Genomic DNA, 9901 nt, shown 5'->3' with positions numbered 1-9901 from the left:
CCTCGGGAACTCACTCCAGGTTACAGTATACCTCGGGTACCCGCTCAAGGCTACAGTATACCTCGGGAACCCACTCCAGGTTACAGTATACCTCGGGTACCCGCTCAAGGCTACAGTATACCTCGGGAACCCACTCCAGGTTACAGTATACCTCGGGTACCCGCTCAAGGCTACAGTATACCTCGGGAACCCACTCCAGGTTACAGTATACCTCGGGTACCCGCTCGAGGAGTGCGCTCCCACCCGTGACAAATGAACTGTTATTCACAAGTACAGTTAAAAGAATGAGATTTATGAGTCTGTCTCTGTTTTTAAAGGAGCGTCCGATCCCCCACAGCGCCAGTTCGCGCAACTCATAAATCTTCAAGTCGGATTTATCTACGCAGTCGTTCGTGTAAAATTTATGTGCGATGTGGCCCAGATGAGAGAGGAAGACTTTTAAATAAAAAGTCTTTTGTTTTATCCCCGCAGGTCACTTGAGACGGATGTAGTGTGATTATGTTCACACAGGATACTTACGACGGATGTAGTGGGATTATGTTCACACAGGATACTTACGACGGATGTAGTGTGATTATGTTCACACAGGATACTTACGACGGATGTAGTGGGATTATGTTCACACAGGATACTTACGACGGATGTAGTGGGATTATGTTCACACAGGATACTTACGACGGATGTAGTGGGATTATGTTCACACAGGATACTTACGACGGATGTAGTGGGATTATGTTCACACAGGTCACTTGAGACGGATGTAGTGGGATTATGTCCACACAGGATACTTACGACGGATGTAGTGGGATTTTGTCCACAAACAGGACCCGTGAGAATTAAATTGCTTTGTTTAGTCCACACAGAGAAACTGACATGGATGTTGCTTTATTTCTATCAGTTAATTGATACATGTTGTCCAGTTTAGTCGTCACAGAGCAGAGGCCACAGATATTGTTGTAATATTTGTGAATGCTAAAGATTTGTTTAAATAGAAAACTCTGGACGCTTTAAACTAAATTTCACCCGTCAAAACAATGATTTTTTGGCCAAAAGACAACTCAGACTGATTTAGTTTCGTAGGCTTGTGGCGTGATAAATGGGAGATCACAAGTCTGGTCATGACAGGCGAGTACCTCGGCAGAAAAAGAGACTGATAAGTAATTTACTCAAACCTTACAATATACTGTATATAAATAATTTTTTATTATTTTTGTTTTTTTTCACAAAATATACCATCGGATCATGAAATATTTAGAGTAGAAGAAAGCCCAATAAGAAGAAAACAAAATATATTGAACATTTTTCCACAACTGGTAATGAATAACAGAGATTCGTCAAGGACGTCACAACAAGAAGAGATGCGTCAAAGGACGTCACAACAAGAAGAGATGCGTCAAGGACGTCACAACAAGAAGAGATTCGTCAAGGACGTCACAACAAGAAGAGATGCGTCAAAGGACGTCACAACAAGAAGAGATGCGTCAAAGGACGTCACAACAAGAAGAGATGCGTCAAAGGACGTCACAACAAGAAGAGATGCGTCAAAGGACATCACAACAAGAAGAGATGCGTCAAAGGACGTCACAACAAGAAAAGATGCGTCAAGGGACGTCACAACAAGAAGAGATGCGTCAAAGGACGTTACAACAAGAAAAGATGCGTCAAAGGACGTCACAACAAGAAGAGATGCGTCAAAGGACGTCACAACAAGAAAAGATACGTCAAAGGACGTCACAACAAGAAAAGATGCGTCAAAGGACGTCACAACAAGAAGAGATGCGTCAAAGGACGTCACAACAAGAAAAGATGCGTCAAAGGACGTCACAACAAGAAAAGATGCGTCAAAGGACGTCACAACAAGAAAAGATGCGTCAAAGGACGTCACAACAAGAAGAGATGCGTCAAAGGACGTCACAACAAGAAGAGATGCGTCAAAGGACGTCACAACAAGAAAAGATGCGTCAAGGGACGTCACAACAAGAAGAGATGCGTCAAAGGACATCACAACAAGAAGAGATGCGTCAAAGGACGTCACAACAAGAAAAGATGCGTCAAAGGACATCACAACAAGAAGAGATGCGTCAAAGGACGTCACAACAAGAAAAGATGCGTCAAGGGACGTCACAACAAGAAGAGATGCGTCAAAGGACGTCACAACAAGAAGAGATGCGTCAAAGGACGTTACAACAAGAAAAGATGCGTCAAAGGACGTCACAACAAGAAGAGATGCGTCAAAGGCCGTCACAACAAGAAAAGATGCGTCTAAGGACGTCACAACAAGAAAAGATGCGTCTAAGGACGTCACAACAAGAAAAGATGCGTCTAAGGACGTCACAACAAGAAAAGATGCGTCAAAGAACGTCACAACAAGAAAAGATGCGTCAAAGGACGTCACAACAAGAAAAGATGCGTCAAAGGACGTTACAACAAGAAAAGATGCGTCAAAGGACGTCACAACAAGAAAAGATGCGTCAAAGGACGTCACAACAAGAAAAGATGCGTCAAAGGACGTCACAACAAGAAAAGATGCGTCAAAGGACGTCACAACAAGAAAAGATGCGTCAAAGGACGTCACAACAAGAAAATATGCGTCAAAGAACGTCACAACAAGAAAAGATGCGTCAAAGGACGTCACAACATGAAGAGATGCGTCAAAGGACGTCACAACAAGAAAAGATGCGTCAAAGGACGTCACAACAAGAAGAGATGCGTCAAAGGACGTCACAACAAGAAGAGATGCGTCAAAGGACGTCACAACAAGAAAAGATGCGTCAAAGGACGTCACAACAAGAAGAGATGCGTCAAAGGACATCACAACAAGAAGAGATGCGTCAAAGGACGTCACAACAAGAAAAGATGCGTCAAAGGACATCACAACAAGAAGAGATGCGTCAAAGGACGTCACAACAAGAAAAGATGCGTCAAGGGACGTCACAACAAGAAGAGATGCGTCAAAGGACGTCACAACAAGAAGAGATGCGTCAAAGGACGTTACAACAAGAAAAGATGCGTCAAAGGACGTTACAACAAGAAAAGATGCGTCAAAGGACGTCACAACAAGAAGAGATGCGTCAAAGGCCGTCACAACAAGAAAAGATGCGTCTAAGGACGTCACAACAAGAAAAGATGCGTCTAAGGACGTCACAACAAGAAAAGATGCGTCAAAGGACGTCACAACAAGAAAAGATGCGTCTAAGGACGTCACAACAAGAAAAGATGCGTCAAAGGACGTCACAACAAGAAAAGATGCGTCAAAGAACGTCACAACAAGAAAAGATGCGTCAAAGGACGTCACAACAAGAAAAGATGCGTCAAAGAACGTCACAACAAGAAAAGATGCGTCAAAGGACGTCACAACAAGAAAAGATGCGTCAAAGGACGTCACAACGAGAGATTCTGCAAACTATAGACCAGCCTAACTATTGACCATCCTAACTATAGGCAAACCTAACTATAGACCAGCCTAACTATTGACCATCCTAACTATAGGCAAACCTAACTATAGACCAGCCTAACTCTAGACAAGACTACCTTTAAACAGGCTAACTATAAACTAACCTAACTATTGATCGGCCTATCCAATAACCAGCCTACGACTGTACCAGCCTAACTATAGACCTGCCTAACAATAGACCATCCTAGCTATAAACCTGCCTAACTATAGACCATATTAACTATAAACCAGATTAACTATAGATAAACCTAACTATAGGCAATCCTGCAATACAGTATTACCTACTCTAAGCCTCATTACTCTTTACGAAACAAACACTATGTCTCACTGCTGTACAATATGGCTACACTATGCCTCACAACTTTATAGTATGACCACACTATGCCTCACTGCTTTATATAATGGCTAAACTATGCCTCACTGCTGTACAGTAAACTATAGTATGCCTCACTGATGTACAGTAGGCTATAGTATGCCTCACTGCTGTACAGTAGGCTATAGTATGCCTCACTGCTGTACAGTAAACTATAGTATGCCTCACTGATGTACAGTAGGCTATAGTATGCCTCACTGCTGTACAGTAGGATATAGTATGCCTCACTGCTGTACAGTAAACTATAGTATGCCTCACTGCTGTACAGTAAACTATAGTATGACTCACTGCTGTACAGTAGGCTATAGTATGCCTCACTGCTGTACAGTAGGCTATAGTATGCCTCACTGCTGTACAGTAAACTATAGTATGACTCACTGCTGTACAGTAGGCTATAGTATGCCTCACTGCTGTACAGTAGGCTATAGTATGCCTCACTGCTGTACAGTAGGCTATAGTATGCCTCACTGCTGTACAGTAGGCTATAGTATGCCTCACTGATGTACAATAAACTATAGTATGCCTCACTGCTGTACAGTAAACTATAGTATGCCTCACTGCTATACAGTAGGCTATAGTATACCTCACTGCTATACAGTAGGCTATAGTATACCTCACAGCTGTACAGTAAACTATAGTATGCCTCACTGCTGTACAGTAGGCTATAGTATGCCTCACTGCTGTACAGTAAACAATAGTATGCCTCACTGCTGTACAGTAGGCTATAGTATACCTCACTGCTGTACAGTAGGCTACTGTATGCCTCTATGCAGTACTGTATGCAGTACTGTATGCAGTGAGGCTTTAGTATACCTCACTCTTATTCAGTATGGCTACACTATGCCTCACTGCTGTACAGTATAACTACATTATGCCCCACTGTTGTACAGTATGGCTACACTATGCCTCAGTGCTGTTCAGTATAACTAAACATTGTCTCACTACTGTACAATACAGCTACACTATGCCTCACTGTTTCACTGTCGTACAATATTACGCCATTATCCCTCACTGCTTTACAGGAAGGCAACTTTATGCCACACTACTGTACGGAACAGCTACACTATGCCTCACTGTTGTACTGTATGGCTACACTATGCCTCACTGTTGTACTGTATGGCTGCACTATGCCTCACTGTTGTCCTGTATGGCTACACTATGCCTCACTGTTGTCCTGTATGGCTACACTATGCCTCACTGTTGTACTGTATTGCTACACTATGCCTCACTGTTGTACTGTATTGCTACACTATGCCTCACTGTTGTACTGTATGGCTACACTATGCCTCACTGTTGTACTGTATGGCTACACTATGCCTTACGGCAGTAGAGTACGGTTACATTTTGTCTCATTGATATACAGTAGGCTTAAGTATGCCTCACTGTTGTACAGTGTGGCTACACTGTGCCTCACTGTTGTACAATATGGCTACACTGTGCCTCACTACAGTATAGCTATACATTGGCTCACTACAGTATGGCTACACTATGCCTCACTACAGTATGGCTTCTCTATGCCTCTCTACAGCATAGCTATACTATGTCTCAATATAGAATGGTACACTATGCCTCACTATCGTACGGCTACACTATGCCTCACTACAGTATGGCTACACTACGCCTCACTACAGCATAGCTACACTATGCCTCAATACAGAATGGTACACTATGCCTCAATACAGAATGGTACACTATGCCTCACTACAGTATGGCTACGCTGTCTCAATACCGTATGACTACACTATGCCTCACTACAACATGGCTACACTATGCCTCACTACAGTACGGCTAGACTATGCCTCACTACAGCATGGCTACAATATGCCTCACTGCAGCATGGCTACACTATGCCTCACTACAACATGGCTAGACTATGTCTCACTACAGCATGGCTACACTATGTCTCACTACAGCATGGCTACACTATGTCTCACTACAGCATGGCTACACTATGTCTCACTACAGCATGGCTACACTATGCCTCACTACAACATGGCTAGACTATGTCTCACTACAGCATGGCTACACTATGTCTCACTACAGCATGGCTACACTATGTCTCACTACAGCATGGCTACACTATGTCTCACTACAGCATGGCTACACTATGCCTCACTACAACATGGCTAGACTATGTCTCACTACAGCATGGCTACACTATGCCTCACTACAGCATGGCTACACTATGCCTAACTACAGTACGGCTAGTCTATGCCTCACTACAGCATGGCAACACTATGCCTCACTACAGCATGGTTACACTATGCCTAACTACAGTACGGCTAGTCTATGCCTCACTACAGCATGGCAACACTATGCCTCACTACAGCATGGCTAGAATATGCCTCACTATAGTATGGCTAGACTATGCCTCACTATAGCATAGCTACACTATGCCTCACTACAGCATGGTTAGACTATGCCTCACTATAGTACGGCTAGACTATGCCTCACTACAGCATGGTTACACTATGCCTCACTATAGTACGGCCAGACTATGCCTCACTACAGCATGGTTACACTATGCCTCACTATAGTACGGCTAGACTATGCCTCACTACAGCATGGTTACACTATGCCTCACTATAGTACGGCTAGACTATGCCTCACTACAGCATGGTTACACTATGCCTCACTATAGTACGGCTAGACTATGCCTCACTACAGCATGGCTACACTATGCCTAACTACAGTACGGCTAGTCTATGCCTCACTACAGCATGGCAACACTATGCCTCACTACAGCATGGTTACACTATGCCTAACTACAGTACGGCTAGTCTATGCCTCACTACAGCATGGTTACACTATGCCTCACTATAGTACGGCTAGACTATGCCTCACTATAGTACGGCTAGACTATGCCTCACTACAGCATGGCAACACTATGCCTCACTACAGCATGGTTACACTATGCCTAACTACAGTACGGCTAGTCTATGCCTCACTACAGCATGGCAACACTATGCCTCACTATAGTACGGCTAGACTATGCCTCACTATAGTATGGCTAGACTATGCCTCACTATAGCATAGCTACACTATACCTCACTACAGCATGGTTACACTATGCCTCACTACAGCATGGTTACACTATGCCTCACTACAGTACGGCTAGACTATGCCTCACTACAGCATGGTTACACTATGCCTCACTATAGTACGGCTAGACTATGCCTCACTACAGCATGGTTACACTATGCCTCACTATAGTACGGCTAGACTATGCCTCACTACAGCATGGTTACACTATGCCTCACTCCAGTATGACTGCACTATGCCTCACTATGTACTGGTGTTGACGTTGTAATATTTACTTGAGCGATAAAGTTGCAGAGAGTGACGTGTTTGTCCAGAGACACAACAACCATTGTTTGCCTGGTTGTTTGTTTGTCAAACAAGCATGGTGTGGGATTTTGGGTTTGTTTGTGTACTGTTTTTTTTTTTTTTACTCTCCTGGACACTTTTATATCTGTTTTCGAACCACCAATATTTGTATTGACAATTTTTCTCGTTTTTTTTTTTACAAGGCAACATATATCATGGGGGAGTGAAGCATGGGAGTGTAGCATGGGATGAAGGGGGAATATACCAGGATTATTGATGAAGAGGATAATTACATAGGAACAAAAATGTGGTTACTAAAACCATGAATTTAAAGTTAAATAATTACTGTAATTGTTGATAAAATGCAAAACAAAAAGCTTTTAGTTGAATACAAGGGTCCTATGCTGGGTTGTAAGACCACTCCTCTGTGACCTTGATACAGGTAATAGGTTGTAGCAGGTAGGGGCCTTAAGGCTGACCTTGGACATCAGTTGCGGAACCAAAAATTACCTGCATGTATACCCTCACGTTTAACTTCTAAATGTATACAAGGATGTGATAAAACAGGTCTATGACTACTGCAATCACTGGTAAGGTTCATGATCTAGAATTTAAACTATACACTCTAACCTAGTCCTAGGAATATCTGTGCTGTTGCACACAAGGTATAAATACACAAAGATATATGGAAATATGCATAAAACCATTATATGTAATAAAATAAACTAACTTGAAAAATTAAGATTAATGGATATGGGTATTCTGATTATATGAATATTCACCAATAAAAGAGGTTCATTCACTGAAAAGATTTAGTCAGAACTCACTAGATGATAAGGCATTGCCTCGCTGCCTAACGATTCTCAATTTATATATGCATGTATTAATGTCATAAAGCATTCTAATTGGCCAACCTCTAAAACAATTAATAACTTATCCTTAATTGAGAACTGGAGTCTATCTGACAATTGCCTGATGATGTCTCTCTTGATGAGACCAGACTATATTTTCGATGGGGATTTGGCAGCCTTGATGTTAGTTGTGTCCCTGGTAGCCTTGATGTTGGTTGTGTCCCTGGTAGCCTTGATGTTGGTTGTGTCCCTGGTAGCCTTGATGTTGGTTGTGTCCCTGGTAGCCTTGATGTTGGTTGTGTCCCTGGTAGCCTTGATGTTGGTTGTGTCCCTGGTAGCCTTGATGTTGATTGTGTCCCTGGTAGCCTCGATGTTGGTTGTGTCCCTGGTAGCCTTGATGTTGGTTGTGTCCCTGGCAGCCTTGATGTTGGTTGTGTCCCTGGTAGCCTTGATGTTGGTTGTGTCCCTGGTAGCCTTGATGTTGATTGTGTCCCTGGTAGCCTTGATGTTGGTTGTGTCCCTGGTAGCCTTGATGTTGGTTGTGTCCCTGGTAGCCTTGATGTTGGTTGTGTCCCTGGTAGCCTTGATGTTGGTTGTGTCCCTGGTAGCCTTGATGTTGGTTGTGTCCCTGGCAGCCTTGATGTTAGTTGTGTCCCTGGTAGCCTTGATGTTGGTTGTGTCCCTGATAGCCTTGATGTTGGTTGTGTCCCTGGTAGCCTTGATGTTGATTGTGTCCCTGGTAGCCTTGATGTTGGTTGTGTCCCTGGCCCTGGCAGCCTTGATGTTGGTTGTGTCCCTGGTAGCCTTGATGTTGGTTGTGTCCCTGGTAGCCTTGATGTTGGTTGTGTCCCTGGTAGCCTTGATGTTGATTGTGTCCCTGGTAGCCTTGATGTTGGTTGTGTCCCTGGCAGCCTTGATGTTGGTTGTGTCCCTGGTAGCCTTGATGTTAGTTGTGTCCCTGGTAGCCTTGATGTTGGTTGTGTCCCTGGTAGCCTTGATGTTGGTTGTGTCCCTGGTAGCCTTGATGTTGGTTGTGTCCCTGGTAGCCTTGATGTTGGTTGTGTCCCTGGTAGCCTTGATGTTGATTGTGTCCCTGGCAGCCTTGATGTTGGTTGTGTCCCTGGCAGCCTTGATGTTGGTTGTGTCCCTGGTAGCCTTGATGTTGATTGTGTCCCTGGTAGCCTTGATGTTGGTTGTGTCCCTGGTAGCCTTGATGTTGATTGTGTCCCTGGTAGCCTTGATGTTGATTGTGTCCCTGGTAGCCTTGATGTTGATTGTGTCCCTGGTAGCCTTGATGTTGATTGTGTCCCTGGTAGCGTTTGCTGTGGGATGGCTTCTTGTAGCAGTTGCTAGGATGAGGTTTATAATGGAGAAGTATTGGGGAGACTCTGGGTGCATGAGCTCACTTTACTCCACTTGATAAGAATTTTAAGATCAAATTGCTGAACAGATCAGTGGATTCCCTGGTACATAGATAGTTAACACTGGAGATTAGATAAGTAGTTCATGTGGTAATGTTCGTTGAAAAGTTATCAACACTGCACACTTGCACGCCGCTCCGGTGTCGACAAGGGATGAACAGGTTCTCACCTGGGCCACTGGCGTCTGGCTGTGGCGTCAGTCGCTGTGCCGGCAATTTTTATACATTGATTATTTTCATTATTTAGACCGATTATTGTGATAAAGTTGCATCACAAGATAATTGCGTAGTGGATTTGAAGATTATTAACAGTACATGTTAGTACAATTAATTCTTTATTAAGGATTTTGAAAATACGTCACCAGAAACTATTATTTTTGGTTACCATAATGTTTTTGATTATATGGAAGCTTCTAGATTCTTGTGATCACATCTAAAATATTATTTAGGCATTACTCCCAATGGTGTACTTTACT

General features: G+C 43.3%; 2 protein-coding genes across 2 annotated transcripts; one reads left to right on the top strand and one right to left on the bottom strand.

Annotated features, from left to right (window-relative positions):
* Positions 1-1096: 1096 nt before the first annotated feature.
* On the top strand, positions 1097-3426 carry LOC123772598 (trichohyalin-like). Its single transcript, XM_069326107.1, has 2 exons — positions 1097-1157; positions 1328-3426. The coding sequence occupies exons 1-2, from the start codon at positions 1097-1099 to the stop codon at positions 3424-3426; spliced, it is 2160 nt and encodes a 719-aa protein (XP_069182208.1).
* Positions 3427-8155: 4729 nt separating this feature from the next.
* LOC138365625 (integumentary mucin C.1-like) lies at positions 8156-9403 on the bottom strand. Its single transcript, XM_069326106.1, has one exon. The coding sequence runs from the start codon at positions 9401-9403 to the stop codon at positions 8156-8158; it is 1248 nt and encodes a 415-aa protein (XP_069182207.1).
* Positions 9404-9901: the final 498 nt, after the last annotated feature.

The sequence above is a fragment of the Procambarus clarkii genome, chromosome 17, assembly GCF_040958095.1.
Source record: "Procambarus clarkii isolate CNS0578487 chromosome 17, FALCON_Pclarkii_2.0, whole genome shotgun sequence".
Lineage (NCBI taxonomy): Eukaryota > Metazoa > Arthropoda > Malacostraca > Decapoda > Cambaridae > Procambarus > Procambarus clarkii.
The sequence above is the reverse complement of the archived record's forward strand: the minus strand, read 5'-3'. Positions and strand labels throughout refer to the sequence as shown.